General features: G+C 39.2%; 1 protein-coding gene across 1 annotated transcript in view; it reads right to left on the reverse strand.

The window, feature by feature from the left end:
- rad54b (RAD54 homolog B) overlaps nucleotides 1–23857 on the reverse strand; it is an 84677-nt gene that overhangs the window by 30619 nt on the left and 30201 nt on the right. Inside the window, exons 5-8 of the mRNA XM_052022627.1 lie at nucleotides 17206–17880; nucleotides 11703–12233; nucleotides 4150–4201; nucleotides 54–114 (exon numbers count right to left, since the gene is read on the reverse strand). Of these exons, the coding sequence (XP_051878587.1) occupies nucleotides 54–114; nucleotides 4150–4201; nucleotides 11703–12233; nucleotides 17206–17880 (1319 nt within the window). The remainder of the gene's footprint in view (nucleotides 1–53; nucleotides 115–4149; nucleotides 4202–11702; nucleotides 12234–17205; nucleotides 17881–23857) is intronic.

Raw genomic sequence — 23857 nt, forward strand, 5'->3', positions numbered from 1 at the left:
ATATCATTACTCCTGAAATTCAACCAGATACTTTCAAGCACAAATTACCTCACACGCCTGACACGATTCCATATCAATCACACATGGGATGTTTTCAATACCCATACAATAGTCCTGTAGGAGCATTAAGGGATAAATTAGACCCAACAGGTATCATCATTGGGCATTCTCAGAACAACTAGGTCCTCACAGCATAGGATTGGAATGCACTAATGTATCCCTGAATTACCTTTGATCCTTCAAACCCCCCCACTCACTTACCAACCCTTTTACACTAAAACTACTGCCCCACCAAGACTCATGATGGAGGCCACAATCATCATCTCCTGGTTACATCATCTCCACCCTATCTCCAGCATCTCTTGGTCCCAGTTTTATTTTCAGAACCCCACTGGTCTTGATCTTGTTTGCAGACCATCCCTGCTGCCCCCAATCCTGCTTGTAGACAGCCCCCACTCTCACCCTCTGCTTGGCTCTGATCTTGTTTGCGGATATTTCCCTCCTAGCTACTCACCTGAGGGTAACATGATCCCAGGCACCAATGGGCCTGCAGCTCCTTACCCTTGATCCATGTGATCCACCTTCAGTCCAGTGTAGAAAAATTGGGCAATATTATTTCATTTAAACTGGTAATATTATTTCATTTAAACGTCATATTACTTCAAGAGACCCTGAGCCTTGTGTGCATCTGGAATTTGCAGCAGTAAACCCACAAACAAAACTGCCATTGGCACAGCACTGCTACGATCATCTAGTGCACCCAGTTGGATGCACTAGAATTCCTAAGCCATTGAATGACAGCTCCATTCTAAACCCACTTATAACGGAAGTTTCAACACAGTTACGTCAAAGGAATAGACAAGTCAATATGCAGGCAGATCAACTCTCATAAAAGGAATCCTCCTATGACACAACTGATCACAATCCATAATTGCAATATAAATCAGGGATCACCTTCATTTGAATCTACTATAATAAACATGTTTAATAAAGAGTTGCACCTAATACATCCTGTGCATTCTGAACCACTGTTCCTTGTTATGAAAGGAGGTAAAGTTAATGAACCATTTAGGCTGCTATTTTATATTTCAAATTGCAAGTGTGTCATAAGCAGACAGTTTACCTTCCTACCTTTTCACACAGGAAATGACACATACTGACAAGGCTTCAAGAAAAAAAGTTTGTGAGAATACGTATTAAAGAAATGGGACAATGTTTCTCCATTGATTGAATGGGTAAAAGTAATATACATGGTGATACTAAGCTATGCTCTACAAACAACTTGTATCAAATACTTCTTTTTGTTCCAGATTGGCTGAAGTGGGAAATTCATTCAATTTTCCTATCCTTGGTCAACACCAAGCACCTCCTACTAAGACATGCACACGTGTGAGCTATTGGAGAGATTACATCAGGTTTAGTTATGTTACTTTATCCCGCTGTTGAATATGAAGAATGGTTACTTCTGTTGGGTTGTGGTACTCAGAAAAAAAAGATAGAAAATTAGCAAGCAAATATGTAAGGGATGAAAATAAGATATCTTTATTAGTAAATATAGTAAAAAGCAGCAAAATTATGCACACACCAGCCCTGAAGAAAATCCAGTCTAGGTACAAGTCTTGCACCCCTCTCAATGAAAAATCCAATTAAATAGTTCTGTGAAACTCTAACTTTACACTCAAAGTTTTGCATTCTCTCCTGTCCATACCAGTAAAAGCTGCACCATCAGCTTTTCACTTGGTTAGAACTTAAATGTGTACATTCTCCTGTGCACAGGACTCGCGGCGAGGTATTAGTGGGGAGATGATAATAGGCAACACACAGAACACTGGAGGAACTCAGCAGGTCAGGCAGCATCTGTAGAGGGAAATGAGCAGTCAAGGTTTCGGGTTGAGACCCTTCATCTGGTGAAAGGATGAAGGGTTTCAACCCGAAACACTGACTGTCACGTTTCCCTCCATAGATGCCACCTAACCTGCTGAGCTCCTCCAGTGTTCTGTGTGTTACTCCAGATTCCAGCATCTGCAGTCTCTTCTGGCTCCAGGTGATACTGGGAACCACTGGGGGGGAGAGGTGAATGGCAGATGGAAACAGAACCAGATATTGAGTTTTCCAATTTTAGGTAACCCTCCCCTCCTGTAGGTTCTTTCCCCCTTATCTGGTTCCATCTACCATCTGCCATATGCCTCTCCCCTAATGGTTCCAACTATCACCTTCTTTACTTATCAGAGTCCAGCACTGGCAGCCCTTTGTGTTCCTGCTCATCTCCTTCCAACAGCTGTCTCCAACCTTCACACTCCCTTCCCCCCATTTTGCTCCATCTGCCTCTCATTTTTTCCTTGCTCTCTGTCTGCCTCCATCTATCATTCACCTGCCACTGTCTCCCAACTCCACCCCTGCTCCCCTCCCCTACCTGGTGCAACGTGCCTGTCATCTTGCACCCCCCTCAGTCCACCAATCACCTCAGACTCCTGTCTCACCCCTCACCTTCTCCTCTATATACTGGCCATCTTGCCACCTCCACTCAGTCCCGACAGAGGGTTTCGACCCAAAACATCAACAATTCCTTTCCTCCCGCAGATGCTGCTCGACCTGCTGAGCTCCTCCAGCAGATTGTTTGTTGACTAGACTGTGGTCCTTTTGTGAACTCACCAACCTTGTTTTTATGCTCCTTTTTGGGTGTGGGCCACTCTCACGCTGCCCCGCAGGACTTTTTGACCAATTTCACAATTTTATGAGAAAGACTGTTTTATGACACCAGCACTAAACACAATGATGTTGTAGAACTTAACTCAAGGTATGTTCAACGTCATGCTTAGAAGCAATATATTTCAAGATTGTTTATCATGGCATGGAAGATTTCAATTTTCTTTAAAACAATCATATTCCATTCTTTATGCTCTCCTTAAGACACTGACTCTTCCTGGAATATGCTTCCAAAGAAGCCAGAACTTCGGCATCTCACAGAGTGATATAGTCACCATGAAAGAGTCCAAATAATTAATGATGGCATACCGCTCATCGAAGGAAACAAACACACATCTCAGATTTATCCCCTACACATCCTTATTTACATATCTAAACCGTTCAGTAAAAAAAATGAAGGGCAAATGTATACATAACTTATGTTTTTTCTATGCAGTTTAGAGACGCTGAGCCATATTCTACTAGCAATACTTTTGTTAAATATACTTTCCTGTGTGTGTGCTTCTACCATTGAAAGTTTGGAAGTGATGATAAACAGATGTAATTCCCAAACCGAAGAGCAATATAACCTCTTACATTCTTGTGCAATGGTTTCTTTAATGCAGGTAGTGGCATCATTCACTTTGCTCCTCCTCCCTTGTTAATGGTGTGTCAATAACTAAATATGTGACAGCAAGAACAAAATCTTAAGCAAAATGTCACACAAAATGCATTGATTCTGCTGTGGTGCAAAATGAAAAAGATTAGCTAAATGGCTATATTTCCTATGATCACACTAAAATCATTATCAAGGGCAATGTTTTCCAGTGACTGTCACATAACTACTTTGATTGTGGGGCATCTATAAAACATTAGAGAGCATCAGAATTTAACACAAGCATTTTTAAAAATAGGAAATAATTAAGCAGTTGCCATGGGCAGAAATGCATTGTGTTTTCAGCTGCTCTGTTCTCACCAAAACAGACAATCCAATCTCATTTCCAAAGAAGCACAATTATGAATCAGAATAGTCCAACATCCTGGAATGAAAGTGGCAAACCTATTCCATACCTGTCACTCAGGGTAGATTAATTCTAAACTCCTTAGAGCAGGATAAAACGTCGGCACAACATTGTGGGCCGAAGGGCCTGTACTGTGCTGTAATGTTCTATGTTCCTTACACCACATGAGACAGGGGAGCTCCAAAAATACTGAAAACATTAATCACATAGGGTGACACAAGTAATAGGAAGGCAATAGCCTTCATCACAAATACAGGCATAAGGAAGTCTTACTGCAGTTTTATTGAGCCTTGGTGAGGCTTCTTCACCTGGAGCATGATGTTCAATTTTGCTGTCTTCACCTAAAAAATGATATACTTGCCAAGGAGGGAGTGCAGCTAAAATTTGATAGACTGATTCCATAGATGGTGGATTTCTGAGAGCAGATCTTTCTGAAACTTACCAAGTTCTTGTAGGACTTGACAGGCTGAATGCAGGGATGATGTTTTCCCTGACTTTGGAGAATGGATACAGAAACAGGTGGTCATACATTCAATTTAATTCAGCTCGCCCTCTTTTCAAAAGTACATTCAATTACCTAAAACTCAATTTATGCTATTCAATCTGAAAATCATCCTTGATAACCTTCTCCACAAAGCCTTGCAGGGTAGATTCTTTGTGTGCATTCACATTGTGACTACTGCATCAACTTGAAGCACTTTCATTTTATATTAACATAACATTTTACACCGACTAAGTGTTAAGGACTGAAGAAGACTTTGTGTTATATCAATAACTTTGGTTTACAGAGTTACTGGGCTCCATGAGTTTAGCGATGATATAAAGTCAAAGCTACTTTGCTCGCATAAACCTGTGATGCTAATTCACACGGAGCAAATGGCAACAGTTTTTCTTTTAATCACTGTCTAAGTATAGAAAACAATTGAACAATTAAGGGATCAGAGTATTACAAATTTAAATTGATCAACTTTATAAGTTTTTGATCATTACATGTTACCTTCATAAATTACAGACATGTCACAATCTGGTGATGTTATCAAAATACTCTTGAGTTTTTATATCAATGTAAAACCTGTTGGGTATAGGTAGGATAGATAGTCTTTTTCCCAGGGCAGGGGAGTCTAGAACCAGAGGCCACAGGTTTAAGGTGAGAGGGGAGAAATTTGAAGAGGATCTGAGGGATAGGTTTTTCCACACATTATCTGGTGGTTATCTGGAAAGAGCCACCAGAGGAGATGATGGAGGCAGATACAATTACAACGTTTACAGGACATTTGGACAGGTACTTGGATAGCCAAGACATAGAGGCTTAATGCAGCCAAACGGGATTAGTGTAGATAGGGATCATGGTTGACATGGATGAGGTGGGCTGAGGAGGCCTGTTTCTGTGCTGTATGATTCTATAATTCTATTGACATCCATTATATTAAGAACTCATATTTAACATTCCACTCAAGCAGCAAAGTGGCAGCAATGGTTTTAATTACCACCCATCATTTACTAGCTTCTGTCCCACCCCTCTCCAAGCTGGTTCCATCTACCCATCATCCCCCTCCCCATTTGGTTCCACCTGTCACTTTCCAGCCTCTGTCCTACTTCTCCTTCATACTGCTATATACTTGATATCTTTCCTCTTCCCTTTCAGTCCCAATACCAGATGTCGACCGGAAACATCAACTTACACATTTACCTCCAAAGTTGCTGCTTGATCCACTGAGTTCTTCCTGCATTCTGTTTTTTTTGTTCCAGATAGCAGCATCTGAAGTCTCGTTTGTCTTGATTACCAATCTGCTGAGTTTTTAACCCTAACTGCACTTTTGGAGAAAAAAGGTGGGGAGAAATCCTACAGAAATTTCCCCTGGCCCCCCCACCACCCTTTCCAAAGACAGTTAAAACTTGTAATGGAAGAACTAGTTTGCAAGCAGGTTGTCCTATCTTTTGAACTGAGGAACTACATGCCCAAACAGAATGAGCATAACAGGGAAATTTTCAGTAAGAAGTGACTGGTGGCAGCTATCCTAATAAAATGTTTTTATTGTTATGTTTAAGTCAATATTATGATTAAATTCACATTACAATAAATATAACCTGAACCAATATGAAAAATCAAGAGAATAAAGGAACTATATTTGAATCCAGCAACCCATAAAGATAGAAACTAACTATATCCCAGTAATGTTAAAAAGTGACCAAAGTATTTAAGAACTTCACACTATAGAATAATTACATCTTTTAATTCTCCAGCTTTAATCAATTCCATAAGAACATATATTTAACAAAAGTTGTGCACTAGGGTAAGAAAATTACACAGATATTTTCCTATGCTCTTTTCACCTATTTTCATTCTTCCAATTTGTCCATTTTCTTTCAAGATACAGGGGCTCCCCAGGTTATGAATGTTCAGACTTAAAGAAATCTGACTTTACACAAATTCTCCCATACATTTTTAAGGCACTTTTCAAACTACTACTACTACTAGTAATAATAATAAGAAGAAGAAGAAGAAAATGTTTCATGGTATTTATTATTGACTGGATAGAGTATATATTCCATTAGTTTGACTATGGGTAGTGTTAGAGTGATTATTCAATTAAATGAAAGAATTATAGCAAGTGGATCTATAGCAGTACCACAGAAGCTCTCAAAAAAAGGGCATTTCCAATTTACGGAGAAATCAGCTTACAGACAGCTCTCAGGAATGGAACCCAGGGACTGCCTGTACTTGGGGCTGCTAAGTAACACCTTAAGCATGCAGATCAAGTCCAGCCACTACCCCATGAGTACACATCCTCCAGCAAACATAGCATCAAATCTCTTCAGCCTTTCTTTGACAACCAAATGGCATCAACGAAATATCAACATCCTCCCCAGAAAAATTGCCCTCATCCTAGTCCTCTTAAATCGCACTTCAGTTTGTGGATGGTTGTACTTATCTACATGATTCACTCAACCTCAGAGTTGTTGATCTGATTGATTGCTTTTACTGCAAAGCGCAGCATTTAATATCCATAATTCAGTCTTTTCAGTTCCTGTAAAAACTGATTGCTTAACTGGTGATATCTACATGGTTAATTAATAACCCTAAGCTGTTATTTTCTCATCTTCACTGCAGCACAACTGTAAGCTAGGATTCTTTCATATCTGTCCTTCGCATTCACGTTAAAGAGGCACTTGAATGAAGTTGGTAGATTGATCCTGATCCAAATTTCCACTGTTCTGAGATTAATTCAAAACCCTTCGTGGTACCTCAGTTTGTGGAGCTCTGAAAACATTAGAAGTTTACACATACTCAAGCAGGAGGTCACTGAAGTTCAACTTAATTTCAAGTTGCCCTTTGCTGTTCCTGTCCGCAGACAGCTATAAAAACAAAGTGAGTGTGGAAAATGCAGCCTTTCACTGGGCAGTGAAAAATGAGGCCCAAATTGCTATGTAGCTTAATGTCTTGGTGACAAAGCCAGTCTGTAAAGTTCCATGATTTTCAAGCCACAGTGATTAACAAAGGTTTACTTGAAAAGAACCAAAAAAGTTTTTTGCAGATGGATAGGATTAACAAGCCCTTCATTAAGATGCTGCCTTTGCAAACTTTCTGCAATGTTTAAAATTTTTGTAGACTATGTTTCAGTTTTTGACTTTAGACACCAGGAAATGTACAGACAAACTCAAATTACTCTAATGCAAGCTAGTGACTTATACACACTGCTAATTTAACTATTTGCATCGTTAACCAATGTACATTAATAAACATTCCCTCAGCTGGATTTATTCAGGTAACCTACTAATGACCCAATAGTTACAGAGACAAGATGAATCAGTAAACACAATGTCATCAGGCTTCAGATAATAGGTCAAAGATTACCAAAATTATTAGTAAAGCAGAACAAGAGGCTAACTGGCCTGCTGTTTCTTATGTTCTTATGGAAACAGACAGTGGTGGTCATACTCCTTCTCCTGCTTCTGATGTTTTGTCTCAAAACTGTACTTATGGAGAACCATGAAGGGAGGGCACAACCATGCTGTCCAACGCATTAGTCATTAGCCATGTGGCTAAATGCAAATTCAGAAATGACTCGATTATGCTGTGACTCCTAAATAAAATATGAACGACAACAACGGTAGTTGGCTTTCCCTATCAATTAATTCTAAAAGGAATGTTGTAGCCAATGGCAAACTGCAATGTTCTAGGTATACAGAAGTCCTTAATAAGCAAATCAACATTCTGAACAAACATACTGATAAAAGAAACAGCAACAAACAATCAGCTGGAGGAACTCAGCGGGTCAAGCAGCATCTGTGTGGGGGAAAGGAATTGTCAATGCTTCGGATTGAAACCCTGCATCAGGACTGAAACACATACACATAGTGTGCCTTTCACAATCTCAGGCCTCGTGAAGGGCTTTAGAGCGGATGAAACTTTAGAACCATAGTTACGGGTAACGTTGGTAACACCACAGCCAATTTCCACACACGAAGCTCCCACAAGCAGATTTAGCGAAACTGACTGAGGAATAAATATTGGCCAGCTCACCAGGATGTCCCCTTTCTCCTTCAAAATAGTACAATGGATTCTTTTGCATTCAGCTAAAATGACGAGTGGCCCTTAACGTCACTTCATCCAGAAGATTATTTGGGATCCTGGCTTTTATAAAGGCATAAAGGTAAAATGCCAGGGTTATGGTAAGCTTGTATAAAACACTGTTCTTTCCCAGCTGAAGTAGCATGTCTATTTATATGCAACATTCTTTAGGAAGGACGTGATGTGTTTGTAGAGGGTATTCAACAAATTCACAAGAATGATTCCAGAACTGAGGAATTACAGTTAAACAGAAATGTGGAGGACATGGGTCATTATCCTTGGAGCAAACATGTCTAAAAATTGATCTAATAAAGATATTTAAAATCCTGTACAGTTTACACAGAGTAAGCAAGGGGGAATTGTTTATTAAGATCAGCAGAAGACCCAGAGTTGATACAAGGAGAACCTCTCTTAAGCAGAGTCATTTGAATTTGAAATACTCCCTCTGATAGACAAGTGGATACCCATTCAATAACAGCCGTCAAAATCAAATCGCATATATACTTGAAGAAAACATGTAAGAATAGGAAGGTAAAGCATGGAAGTAAGACAAATAGCTTACTTTCAAAGGAGCCAATGGATATTCAACAAGCTCAACCGTCTCCTTGATGCTATAATTCAATGTAAAGGTGGCACCTTTAACAATGCAAGTCTCTCAGTACTAATTGGAGTGTGTGTCTAGATTTTTGAGCACTAACTCTGAAATGGAAATTGAATCCACAATCCTCTGACAGGAGGCATGAGATGAAACCAAAGTACCACTCACAAATGCTGGACAAAAACCAAGCACCAAGACATGCTCTGTCAACTAAATCCATGCTAGAAGTCAAAACTTTGGTGAAAGATTACTGAGTATTTTACTGACTGGTGATAGGCGATTGTTAACATAAATTAACTACATTTACATTTCCTGCGCATAAAGCTATTTGTTAAAAAAAGAAAATCTGTAATTACTGCATGTGGCTAAGTCAGGCTTACCATAGTTACTTTAGTAACGAGTGAGCAACTTCTATTGAACAACACCGGGCTGTTGTTAGATTTTATCCAAATCAGTGGGTTGATGATAAAGAGAAGATCTGTTTCAAACTTCTTATTCCAAACTAATTTTGCTCTCTTACAATTCTCATTACTGAATCTCAAAGGCCTATCAAATAAGAAACTATCCTGATTCTGGCAAGCTTTCTGTAACATGGTTTGGAATAACGAAACAGACTGTTGTTTCTAATGCCTGATCTTATACCTTCGTAAAAAGTCTCAGTCCTTCCAAAGTGAGAGAACATCAAATCAGACTTCATCTTAAGTTTAAAATATCAAGACTGTTTATTCTACCGATGTTGAACAATCACGTCAATAAATCATATTCTCTAGTTATATATTTATGGTGAAAATCCTTCCTTCTAATTTGTGAACTAAATATAAAGCAATTCTAAGAAATGCACCTCAATAATAGTGATTACCATGCTGTCCCCCAAACACACACACACTTCTTCCTAGTGTGAACCTAATCAATAGTTTTTCTTGAAAATTCAAACATTTTATTTACTCTAAACCTTACTGAGCAGTCCTTTTGCAAATTGCCTCCTCAAATAGGCTCTCCTATCTTAAATGTAATTTTTAAATTTGACAGCTTAAGTATGTAATAATGAGCAACAAGAATTCATTACAACGTAGAAAAAAAGCTCGATGCTAATCAAGTTGGGTAAAAGTATAAAGAATTTAAAACTATGAAAACAGGAAACCTACATACATTGCTTGGCTTTTACTTTCATGGAACTACTAAGGCAACTGTTCAAAATATTGGCAGATAAAATGATTTGAGACAAAGGCAGTCAGTTAATGATGCTAGGCATATTATGGGTAAAGAACTTGATACAAGCAGTAAACCTCCCCAGAGTGGCTATGTGTCCACTTGCCAAGCATCCTTTGTTGCCTAGCACACCCGTGGGCCTCAGCATGCCCTCTGTGATGCCTGCACCAGCACTGACCTGGTTTTTCCAGACTCAGCAGTTGTGCACAAAGTTTTTCCACAATTGTCAATGGCAATGATGAATATTTTGAGATTTTTTTTGGATACGAACTACAGCCTTAGGCAATCAATCTTGACACCCTCTCTCCATGTACTGCAGCCATGAAGCCCACAAGTAGGCAGGACACTCTTCCTAAAGATCTTAATGTCGCTGATCCAGTAGTCCCAAATGACCAAGGATACTTCTGGAGACTGAAGATGTAAGATATTCAATTGTTGCCGTTTGAAATAGGTGACACAACTTTCATCACCATACAGAAGAGTGCACAACACTGAAGCTTGATAGACGCCTTCGAGTTCAGGGTTAGTTCCTCATTTGCTTCATGTGAATGGAACAGTATTCTTGATACTCATTGCCGTGATGAATTTAGTGCATGCATCAGGGAACCTGTTTGTCATCATCTGCATTTCATCAGATGGGTTCAAGACAAATGCAACATCATCTGTGAAGGGCAGATCCTGAAATAAGAACTAAGTAACAAGTGTCTGAAATAGTATGATGCTGAACAAGTTGTCATCCATTCTCAAATCAATTAGTACACCAGATGGATGGTTTTAAATAACATACTTGAGAAGAGAAAATATCAGTCGGCGTGAAGCTGCAGCCTTGTTTCAGACTAATATTGCTGATGAACTCAGATGATGTTTTATTCTAATACCTGATGGTTACCTTCATTCCTTCATGGAATTCCTTGAATAGGAGGAACATCTTTTATGGACAGCCAACATTCAACAGGATTTCTTGGATATCATTCCTCTTAACATTGTTGGAAGCCTTTTCAGGTCAACAAATGCTACATGGATAGCTGCCCATTGACTTGCAATGGCCCTGCGCAAAGGTTCCAAGTTCTTGCTGAGAGGGTCTACCCTGAAGATAGGTGTGAATTCAGAGCCAATACTTTGCAAGTAGAACCACTAAGTAATCTAAAATCAATGTTCTACTTTGTGGCCTGCTAGATTAGTCACTTTCACCGCCTTAATCCAAATCAACTCTGAAAAACTGAAATCAATTATTCCTATTGCTTCTGCAATTTACACAAATTACTTCAGCAATGGAAGACAAGGTATCTGATATTCTAAATAACTGCCTCTGTATTATAAAGCATGTAAACTGGACCATCAGTGGAGTTCTGATCTTAGTGATGGACTCATGTTATTATCAATAAACCCCCTGTGCCTATTTGTGGTCAAATGCCTTGCTAGACAAGAAATAGGTGAATCCCCACAGTTCTTCAGTCAAATTAGTGATGAATGGGAGAGCTGCAATGGAAATTCATTCTCATCATTTCAATAATGTCTTAATAATGCTACAAGGGCCACTAGGGATCAAACAGTGAACTCAACCGGGAAAATAAAAAAAAGAAGGTTCAATTTTTAAGAGTCCTTATACACTGACAATCCTCGCAGTCGTAATGCTTTTAACTGTTCAACTTCAATTTTTGCCCTGAGCAGTTCTTCCTCCAGCGCATGTAATTTTTTAAGGCTTTCCCTTTTCTCATCAAGATACAACCCAAACTTCCTTTGGTTTTCCAGAATAAGTTCTTGCTCTTTTGAGGACACAGCTGGTACTTCCTTCTCATGCCTGGTTCCATAGCTTGGAATGCCTGCATGGTGATGTTGCAGAAACAGAAGATCATCCCTTGTAACAGGTCGAGGAGATGGTGTGGAGGGTATTCGAACACAAGGTGGAGAAAGAGACAGAGCTGTGATTTGCTGAGTATCTGCTTTATTTAATCCTTCGAAGCTGTTGCTTGCTGGTTGCTGAGTCGCTAACCGAGATTTTCCTTCAGACTTTCGTCCAACCTCTGGAGTTACCCACCTAGGAAATGAATAGGACTGGTAACCTGAGGTACCAGGCTGTGAACAAGAACTGCTAGGCATTTCCACACAAGTATCTCTTCTTGAAGTAGAACTCCTCCCATAGGATCTGTATAAAAATAAAACAATTCCTTCATTCAGCTTCATAGTTACATATTTTCTGCAACTACTTATCAAAAAAATTGTCAAAAAATTTTTGACACAATAACTTCAACATCTCACCATGTGATAAATTCCATCAAAATTCCACTGTTAAGCAAATAAATGTTCTCCCAAATGGGTATATAAACTTAATAGTGGAGCTTCATAGGACAGGAAGTCCAAATCACCAATAATGGCTAAACGTGTGAAGTACAACTAACTTCAGTGCTTAAAGAAATAATAACAGAAATTGGCATTCCTGACAGACAGCCAACAACTTTCATTTCTTAATTCATTTTTTGGAATATTGGTATCTCTAGAAAAGCTGGTATTTATTGCCCATGGTAAGCTATCTTCTTGACCTGCTGCAGTCCTTCACGTGAAGGAGCTCCCACTATGTTGTTGCATAGGGAGCTCCAGAAATATGACCCTGCAGAAAGTGATGTTTAGGGATAACAAAGGAGGCAGAGAAGCAAACAGGTCTTGACTTTTTTGGTCGAGTAGCCATGAATTTTGCCATCAAGATTCACAACTGTCTCTTGGATAATATAATCAAGAGTGCTAGGCACCCACAGAACTATTTCAAAGAAAAGCAATAATGCCTTCAAGAGAGCAGAAGAAGAGAAAACAAAATATTGGGATATAAACTAAAAAAGCATGAAACACAATCTTGCCTATGTATAATGTAGTTTGGTTCAGCTGGAAACACTCTTCCATCACTCAAGAAAGAAGGATTTGTCTTCACCCACCATCTGTGACCTGAGTGCTTGACGTAGGCTAATACTCAATACTCGAACAGGAGAGTTGCACATCTTGTAATCCATTCTTGTAAGTTCCAATAGCATGGTAAAATAAAGCCCCATTTTCTTCAGGTGGGTTGGCATTCCTCTCTTTGTACCTTGACAACATTCCTCTTTCAGCCAACATCACCAAAGCAATGATCACCTCGTTGCTGCTGTGGTATCTTGCAAAATGGCCAACACATTTGTCTACGTAGTAACAGCCAGCATTTGTCAATTTAATTCAGTATCACAATGATACTATGGTGCTTCTATATTACAAAAGGCTGCAATATCCCTGATCTAGAAGAAAGAATGACTCTTGATGGTATATTGTTGGAGGAAATGATAATTGACAACTATATCATAACTCATTACCCTCAGTTTCATAAACCTCTTAACAGCAAGCAGCTATTTTTTAAATACTCTACCAATTTATTAATAGGGAACGTGGCAGTAGATTTTCACCAAAAACAAAATCATAATAACATAAGAGCATAAGAAATAGCAGGAGTAGGCCATTTGGTCCCGTGCACCTACTCCACGGTTCAATAAGATTATGGCTTATCTTATACCTTAGTGCCATTTTCCTGCACTAACTCTACATCCTTTATCTTTCAAAAGTCTATTGACTTCTGTCTTGAATATACTCAAACCACGGAGCCTCCACAGCCCTCAGGTTGAGAATTCCAAAGATTCACTACCTTCTAGGTGAATAAGTTTCTTGATGAAAAAACAACAAGATGCTGGAGGAACTCAGCCCGTCAGGCAGCGTCCGTGGAGAAAAGCAGGCGGTCAACGTTTTGGGTCAGGACTCTTCTTCAGGACTGAAGATAGGAAAAGGGGAAGCCCAATATATAGGAGGGAAAAGCAGAGCAGTGATAGGTGGTAAGAATAAATTTCTTTTCATCTCAGTCCTGTACTGTTATCCCTGGTTCTGATTTCTCCGGGCAGTGGAAATATCACCCCATATCTACCATGTCAAGTTCTGCAAAAATTTTGCACGCTTCAATTCAATCACCTTTTATGCTCATACACTTGAGTACAAGCCAGAATGCTTAATTTCTCCACATAGGACAAAACCCCATCCCAATAATCAATAAGGTGAAGCTTTGTTGCACTCTATCACAGGTATATCTTGCTTAAAAAGGCAGACCCAACATGCACACAATATTTCAAGTGTACTCTCGGTCAGGGCCCTATATTGTCGCATTAAATTGCCTTGACTCTTCTACTCAAACCTTCCTGCAAGAAAGGCAAAAACCCACTTGCCTTTCTTACATAAATTTCTTGATGGAAAAACAACAAGATGCTGGAGGAACTCAGCAGGTCAGCCAGCATCCGTGGAGAAAAACAGACAGTTAACGTTACGGGTCAGGACCCTTCTTCAGGACTGAAGATAGGAAATTGAATTCAGGAGCCACGGAGTAATGTTGCAGCTCTATAAAATTCTGGTTAGAACACACTTGGAGTATTGTGTTCGGTTCTGGTCGCCTTATTGTAGGAAAGATGTGGAGGCTTTGAGAGGGTGCAGAGGAGATTTACCACGATGCTGCCTGGATTAGAGAACATGTCTTATGAGGAAGACATGGGCGAACTAGGGCTTTTCTCTTTGGAGTGACGGAGGATGAGAGGAAACCTGACAGAGGTGGATAAGATTATGAGAGGCATAGACAGAGTGGACAGCCAGCATCTTTTCCCCAGGGTGGTAATAGCCAATACCAGAGGACATCAGTTTAAGGTGAGCGGAAGAAAGTTCAGGGGAGATGTCAGAGGTAGGATTTTTTTCCCACACAGAGAGTGATGGGTGCCTACAATGCACTGCTGAGGGTGGTGATAGAGGCTGATACAATAGGGACATTTAAAAGACTCTTAGATAGGCACATGGATGCAAGGAAAATGATGGGTTATGGGTTGTGTAGGAGGGAAGGGTTAGATTGATCGTGGAGTAGGATTATATAGGTCAGCACAACATTGTGGGCCAAAGGGCCCGTACCATGCTGTACTGTTCTATGTTCTAATTGCTTAATCTATCAAAATGTTAGCTTTTAGTTATTTACATGCAACTTCTCTCTGAAGAACATCTCAACCTCTCACCCTTTAAAAGTACTCTGCTGTTTATTTTTTCAACCAAAGTGGAAGAAGACCACATTTTTCCACACTATGTTCTAACTGCCTTGGTCTCAGCCATTCCCTCCGCCTGAAGCCCCTCTGTATCCTCCTCACAACCTACACTGCCATCCAGCTTAACATCATCAGCAAACTTGGATATACTGCACTTGGTTCCTTCATCCAAATTGATATACATTGTGAACAGTGGGGCCACAAGCATTGATCCCTGTGGCATCCCACTGGTCATCTCAACCCAAAACTAACAATGACAATTCCTTCTCTGTTTTCTATCTGTTAGCCAATCCTCAATCTACAACTGTATATTAGCGACAAACCCACATTCTCTAATTTTGTTTCATAATCTTTTGTCCAATCAATGGCCTTCCCAGAGTTAAAATACATCACATCTAGTGGTTCCCCCTTGCCCAACCTATTATTTACAACCTCAAAAAACTCTTAACAGATTTGTCGCATGGCTTGACTTTCATAGATCAAGGATGAGTCTGCAAAAACCTAAGTACCACCACCATTTTCTTAGATTTTCCCCGACTAAAGATACCAAGCTAACCAGTCCATAGTTCCCCAATTTCCCTCTTCATCCTTTCTCAAAGAACAGGAATACATTCACAACCTCTTAATCGATGGGAACCATTCTAGAATCGATGGAATTTTGGAAGGTGGCATCCATTGGTTTTAGAGGGACCTCTTTCAAAACACCAGATCATCAGATTGTGGGAGTTTAGCACCTTTCGTTCTCATTAATTTTACCAGCCCTTTTTTTTCGCACAAATGCTAATGACATTCAGGTCCTCATACATTCTAGGTCTGCTATTCTTCACTATTTCCAGAAGGCTTTCTGTGCCTTCGTCCTTGAAGACTGCCATTTCTTTGTTGCACAATATAACTTCTCCTATCTCAGTTTGTATGGAACCCACATTAACTTCAGCAAACATTTTCATTTTTACATACCTATAGAGGCTTTTATAGGCTGTTTTTATGTTTCTCACAAGGTGACCCCTGTACTTTCACCTTCCATATCAATTTCTCTGACCATCTTTGTAAAGATCTGAAATTTTCCCAATTCTCTGCGTCTCTGCTCATTTTGGCAACAGTTTAAACCTTCTCTTTGATCTACTGCTATCTCTAACCTCTTTTTAGTCATGGCTGGATCATTTATCGTTTGGGCTTTTTGTGCCTTCGTTCACTTTCAGTCTCTCTATATATTCCACCATATTATGATCACTCTTCCCTAAAGATCCCCAAGATCAAAAACAGCAAACAGATGAGCAGATTATTGTTTGAGACAGGATTCTTGTTCAGAATACTGGGGAAGACTTTATGAATGGTGGGACTAATTTTTTTTTTACATACTTCCAAAAAGACAGGCAGGGCTCATCTGGAAGATGGCATCCTCAACAATACTGCACTCCTTCAATATTGCAGTAAGTGCCAGCCCAGATAATGTGCTCAAATCCACAGTTGGCCTTGAATCTACAAACTTCTAAGAGGTTAGAGTGCAAACAACTTGAGCCAACTTGACATGATTCATCTTTAAATATTTCTCTCAGTAGAAGAGTCCAAGTATAATGAAAAAATAAAAACAGAAGATGCTAAAAATGCTCGGGTTAGCAAGATCTGAAGAGAGAAACAGAACTTTCATTAGAACTGGAAAAGGTAGAGATAAAACAAATTTTAAGGTGTAAAGAAAGGAAAGAGGGGACTGTGACAGTCTAGAAACCAGAAAATGTGAAATGAAATAAGGGATAAGGCAAAAGAGAAAAGGTTTCTCCCCTCCACCTTTCTCTGCATCTTAAAACTCGTTGCATCTCTAACTTGAAACACTAACTCTGCTTCTCCCTCCATAGATGCTGCCTGACCTAGTATTTCCACCATCCACCATGTTTTGCTTAGGTAGGATGAGCAGCTTAATTCTCATGAGAAAAATAAATAAAATAGAAAACCTATAATTGAATACTTCAATATTTCCTGTAACTTTTGGTAATTCAAAGTAGTCTGTGTTACAAAAAATGGAAAAGTAGTTAAACTTACATGTTATGTTGATTTGATGAAGACATTAGTTGTCCGTTACTTCCTCTTGCCACCTTAAAGACAGGCATGGATTTCTCTTCCTCAGCATCAATTACTTCTGCTTTTGTGATCACTTTCATGCTGTTTCCTGGTTCTGGATCAGCTATATCCCAAACACATACCTTAATGGCAGCTTGCTCCACATATTGGTGGAATTCCTCTTCTGTCATTCCTTCTGGTGGCACAACCTCGTGTGGTGCAATGCCAGCTGACTGGCCTATGCCATCACTGTCCCCATGTGCTTGTTGGAAAAAGGCACTGTGGCGAGCCTTCCACCTACTGATCCAGCCAACAGTTGGAATGAAGTTTCTGATCTGCATAGCTTCTGCTAGGCCCTTTGCCTTTGCAGCCAAGATTTCATCTGAGATAACCACATGTTGTGCCTTGGCGATTTGGAACCACTGAAAAAGAGCTGTGTCCACATCACTATCTCTCCCTTCCCTTTTCCGTTTTCGATCTGGATTGCTGTTATTGTGCCATTCCATCATGACTTTTTCCTTGTTCTTGATTAGCCTAGAGATGACAGGCTGTGTGACCCCAAAACGCTTTGCTAGTTCCATTTGGGAGATCTTTTGCCTCTGAAGCAATTCAAGAACTTGAATCTTCTCAGATAAAGTAAGCTCCTTCTGTTTCTTCCTTGTGGATTCCATAGTGTAACTGAACTGTTCAGCAACTGAACTTTTCACTAAGTAGTCTAGAGCTCTGACTTGCTCTTTTAAATCGGACTACCTCCAAAGGCCAGCCCCCACTTCAGAAACACACCCAAGACCTGCTTTCTAAGGTAATGATGTGCAAAAGGCCCATTCAGCTTGAATATTCAGAGTAATGAGGTGCTGAATGTCTCCATTGTGTAGTATAAAACCCTGAGTCTTGCATAATGCTAAACCAGGGGTCAAGAAAGGTCAGACTAATCCCTCAATGACTGTGTAAGTAACGCCCAGCTAATCCATTGAAGCTGTTAAGTGTATAATGGAAAACTGTCAATAGCCATTATTCTAAACATTTAAGTATAAACTTATTTCTTATAAACTTAGTTGATTTGAAATATATGCAGCTGCAGAGCTTTGAGTTTTGAAAGTTTATATAGTGAAATAATATATACACTTAAGCAGCAGTCACAAATTTCCCTCTTCTATTTTTAAAGCTTGTTATTAACATTTGTTCAGTTACCAAAAATGTAGCGAGGCTAGACTGATTCTGGAGATTTTTGTAATTTTTCTCTCACACATCTAACCCTGTTATCACGTGTTTTGTATACAAATGGCACTGACCTCTACTTTTCACCCCTAGTTCCTGCCAACCACCTAAACAGGAACTAGACTGCATGGGGAGAGGGGGAGGGGAGGGGACAGAGACTGCAGTACTATCCACAGAATACAAAACATGAAGTTCCAGCTTAAAGCCTGCAAGGAAAATTATAAAACATCCTTGCATCTGAACTAGATTTGCAACAGGAATTTTTAACAACTCAGGATTTGAAACAAAGTCGGAAATACAAGCAGTAGTCACTGCTGTTACAATTGGGATGATATTCAAGTAAGCAAAGCTAAAGCCATTTTAACACCAATCTCTGAAATCTAGTGCAAGAAATTAAAACCGGGTATTCACTAATCTATTAGCTCAGGCAGGCCATTTAATATGGGGCTATAAAGGAAGTTTAGGTCGCCGTTTATGTGCAGTAATCACTCCACTGTTTGTGCTCAACACAGATACTAATGGGTAACAGGAAAATATGTTTAAGGTACTGTTTCAGCTACCACATTCATGCAGAATAACATGGAATGATTCAGAAACATGGGAATTGGGGTTGTATTTTTGCTACAACATTGCATTTTAAATTATTCTGGTAACAAACTACTGTTATCAGCAGCTTGCAAATTCTCAACATATCAAGGCTGAGATCAATAGCTAAAATGCAACAGGAGCAAGTAGTGCCATTTTACTGCGAATTTGTCGTCAGAGGCAGTCCAACCCTGTATAATTTTCTGACAGCATGATTCTAATTAGAAATGAAATGCAAAGGTGAAAGACAAATAGTAGCAGCACCATTTGAAAGTTCATTATGAAACACTTTATCTTGTGCAAAAGAAAATGCAGAATCATATGAGCTAAGCAACAGCTCAGAAAACAAATTAAATATTTCATCTGAAATTATCAGAACCATATACAAAGCATTGGTGCTAACACAGTACCTCCCCGCAATATACATCGTTTGTGTGTGGCAGCAGCAAAGAATGTTTAGAACATCTGAAAGCTCCCAAGTGACATCATAGACCTCTGTTTGCTTTAATCATCACGGAGCTGAGATACAATGTATTAAAAAGTCACACTTCCCCCCCCCCCCACCAAGTGCTTCAAACAGTAAAAATCAACCGTTGAATAATCAAAACTAAACTTTCATTCTTATTTAGCACAACCAAAGAGAAATGCACAAAATTTGCATGGTACAAACATCGTGCGGATTCATTTTCTGTTCTTTACTACATATGCAGAAGCACTGAAATCTTTAAGTGACAGGATAATGAATTTACATTTCAACAAAATACACAACCTATACACTCCCACTGTATTTACAAAGTGTATCATTGCTATTCTATACACAGCAGCTTCAGGAATCCAGCCAGAATGATTCCCTGCAGTTCCCCTGCAGAAAACCATTGACTGTCACAAAGAAAGGATCACCACTTCATTCTACTACGCTTGTCAGTTAATTAGTGGGAATTTCACAAGAATATTCTAACTACAACACAGTCTACCATAATGGAACATAGCACTCAAAGGGATTTGGCTTGCTAGCCTTTAAACCTTTGAATTTGCCTTCAATAAATTATTCAATTTGTGAAATTATGAATCAGACACTATTACATGAATTATAGTCAATAACTAAATCCAAGACACTTGTTAGAAAAGTAAGCAAATAAAATCCCATCTCCAAGACTTCTGAATGCAGCATACTTGTTGGAATGTTGCTTATTCTTGACTAAAATGTACAATTCTTGATAAGATTTTTATATATTACTTAATTTGAATATTTGAAACAAAGATATCAGTTTTAGTTTGAACAGGAAAAGGGAGCAAGAATATCTATTAAGGTAATGATAGCAAAATCCCAATTCTATTTTCATTTTGTTTCAGATCCTAGAGGTCTGTTCAGTCAATCTACACTGCCACATATTTCACAGCACCAGCATAACACAAAACCTCCACATTCAGAGCTTTTTAAATGTTGCAGTTGACACTTCAGTTTTCTACTTGTGGAGCTGATGTTGAAGGAAGTTCTGCACAGGTCAACAATGAAAAATGAGTGACATATAGCTGGTAATATTTACTGCTGGCAAAGCAACTTACAAAATGCCTGTGATAGATCATTATGTTAACATAGTTACTATCACCACCTGAAATTGCAATTTTGACACTAGAAAGCTGGATTTAAATAGGCCATGCACACAAAATTCTACGTTTCAATCTACTGACCAGTGACACCACTATTCAAGCAAGTAGTCCTGCTTTCAGGGCTTATTAATTTTATTTCTAAATTCATCTTTTAAGTACACCCTTCTCATTTCACTCATTGACTGCAGCAACAATAATATATACAATTCTTCTAACGGAAAAAAAGTGGTGATTATATTTCACAGAAATACAAAGAAATAAACAGCAAGACTAAGTTGTAACTTCAATCTTTATTCAAAGAGGTAAGTTTTAATGATTATCTTAAAAAAGCAGTGGGAGGTGCAGGGGTACAGTTGTTTAGGCAGTTAATTCCAAAAAGTGGCCCTTTGATCACCAAAGACACTGTTCTCAATGGTGGGGTAAAAGGCATTGTGGTCTACTAAATGCTACAGTAGAAGAAATGGGGAATCTTAGGGACCAGGGTTTATCGACCCAAAGTAGTTTGCCAAGGTAAATTTGAGTATTGGAGGACCAAGACCCAATTTGGTTTGCAAAGTTGATTGTGATGGGGGAGAAAGATTTTGCACTGAAAAGGACATGAACTCCTACATGTTGGAAAAGGTGAAGCTGGCAGAGAATGGACAATGCAAGGCATTGTCAGGTTCAACATAACATTCCCTATTGATGCGTTGCAGGTTCTGACAGTTGTTAGAGTGTAGCCTATCAGGGATGATGTTTGCAAGCAACTCTTAAAAGGGATATACCACTATTTCAGCAATAGTCTTCCTGCTACTGGGGAGTGTTACGACTGAATGAATGGATGTTGCAATGGTGATGGGGATATTGGAGTGGGACCCCCAGCATGGGGTCAGAGGGACCCAGACAGACTGATGAAGAACCATTCTTTGTGCAAAGGGTGTCAAAGAGACCCATCTGGAAATTGCCAGAGAGGTTTCTGTAACGACATCAGTACGATCTCTGAATGCCCCTATATTGGAAAAGCCTGCAATGTAGGCTAATGTCTTCATCCACCGTCCTTGCTCCTATGGGCTGACAGAAAAGTAGATTGTTCACTTTTCTTGACTTACTTCACGCAGCCGTGGGCAGCAGACTAAGGATGTGGCAGAGATCAGCACCATGATCCTAAAGCTTGGGATCTGAGAGTGCCTGAGACCCTGACCTTCATGGGCAAAACAATCAATATACATACAAGGTTACTTTCTCAGGCTGTAGGAGGTCCCAGATCTTTGAGGGCAAAGAATACAATCTGAGTTGGCCAGTTAAATTAAACAGAGTTAGGGAAACTGGGATAGTAAAAGCCAGCTCTTCTGTGAGCAATTAAACATTGTGGTTGGAAATCTCATTGTAGGTGAATTTTGCTTGTTCTTTTATTGGTGATGTCACTTGGGGAAGTTTTGCTCTAGAAAAAATCCTAGGGAGAACAAAACCCTTGCCAAAAGTGAGGAGAAGGATTTCCTGAACAGGCTAGGGCTCCCAGAAATGCGCACAAAACCAACCATAAGTTAACAGCATTCATTTTTAGGAGTTGTGGAATTAATTTCCAGCATGGTGCATTCTGCTCTTTAGTAGTACTTTTAAGGCCACAAGATTAAATGACCAGAACAAGGTGCATTTGAGCTAAATCAGAAGGAATTTTCTGTAACAGGATATGCTTTTCTGAAACTAGTCTCTTTTATTTAAATAATTTAAAAATCAGCGCAGATTTGGTACCTTAACTAAATTACATTTACACAGTAAATCAATGGATGATATTATAACACATAAAATCATAAAAAAATTATGACCAGAAATTTAACTTGTCAAATGTCTGTAAATTAAAGACTCCACAAGGCAGTTAATATCAGCCAGAAGCTGACAGCACACATGACTCTAGGCCTTTCTTACATTTCGGTAGACAAACTGCAGATGCAGAAGGAACGGTCTCCAGCAGTCGCTTGAAGGATCACGTTAAGCTGCACAACAACAGCTACGTCCAGGCAGAGCAATCCAGCACAAAATGTGCTCCATTCTTCCTGAACTTCAGCTTATAATCAGTTCAATGTGTTTATTTAATGTCTAATGCCTGCTTAAGTTAAACATAACCAAGAGTCACCAAGCTAGTATCATCAGTACGATCAGTTTGTAAGACAAGCTTTTCACTGTACCTCGGTACAAGTGACAATAATAAACCAATACCAGTACAATTCCAACATATGGTTGCGCCCCATGTTACAGCCATTTGAGAAAAGGAAATTCACCCTTACAGAATTCTCAAATCACTACCCAAAAATTTGAGATATGGAATAAAATTTGCTCTCACGGAATTTATGTGAGAAAAAGTAAATAGATAATCACAAATTTTTTTCAACTCGCATTTCTTAACGCAAATGCAGATGAAGTGGCTTTGCGTTATGGAAAACGCGCAATAAGGACTGTTTTCTAGGAATGCAACCCACCTGTTACATGAGGTTGCCTGTAATCCAGAGTGCCTTTTTTGACTCAAAATTTCCAAAGCACTTTACAGCCCATATTATAGTTTTAAAGTGTAGTGCCTTATGTAGTGTTGTGCAGACTGTGCCACAGTTTCCTGCTCCTCCATCACTTGTGTCTAGCTGGGTTTCAGCATCCTGGGCTCCTCCACCATACTTCGATCCCTTCTGTTTATTTTTTGTGCTCACAGTGTTAGCGCTGCAGATTAGCCCAACCTGCAGTCATATTAGATGTGGTAACTCCAAATAATGAAACATGTATATAAAAAGAACTTACATTTCCAGTGTCTTTTTTGACTTAAAATTTCCGAAGCACTTTACAGCCAATATCATAGTTTTGAAGTGTAGTGTCTTATGTAGTAGGCATTATTGCTTACATAGGAAAACCAACCACAAATGTAAAAATTCAATATGATCTGGGATTCAAAAACACCAAGTAACAAAAACCAAGTATATAATTGTAGAATTGCTGACTTCAGAAAGACTTCTTCAAAATAGATTTGCAGATTGATTGATGGAAATTTTTTCAAGCACACTTCAGTCAAGGACAAGTTAAACACCTATCAGGTAAATGGTAAAACATGCAAGATACGTGCTCATCTAAAATCTGCAACCATTGGCTAAAAAAGTGCATGGTAGGGTGAAGGGCCTGTCTCTGTACTGTATGGCTCTATAACCATTAGCATGCATTGATTATCATTTGTATATAAAATTCTTGACCAAACAGTCCA

Source organism: Pristis pectinata, chromosome 9 (assembly GCF_009764475.1).
Source record: "Pristis pectinata isolate sPriPec2 chromosome 9, sPriPec2.1.pri, whole genome shotgun sequence".
NCBI lineage: Eukaryota > Metazoa > Chordata > Chondrichthyes > Rhinopristiformes > Pristidae > Pristis > Pristis pectinata.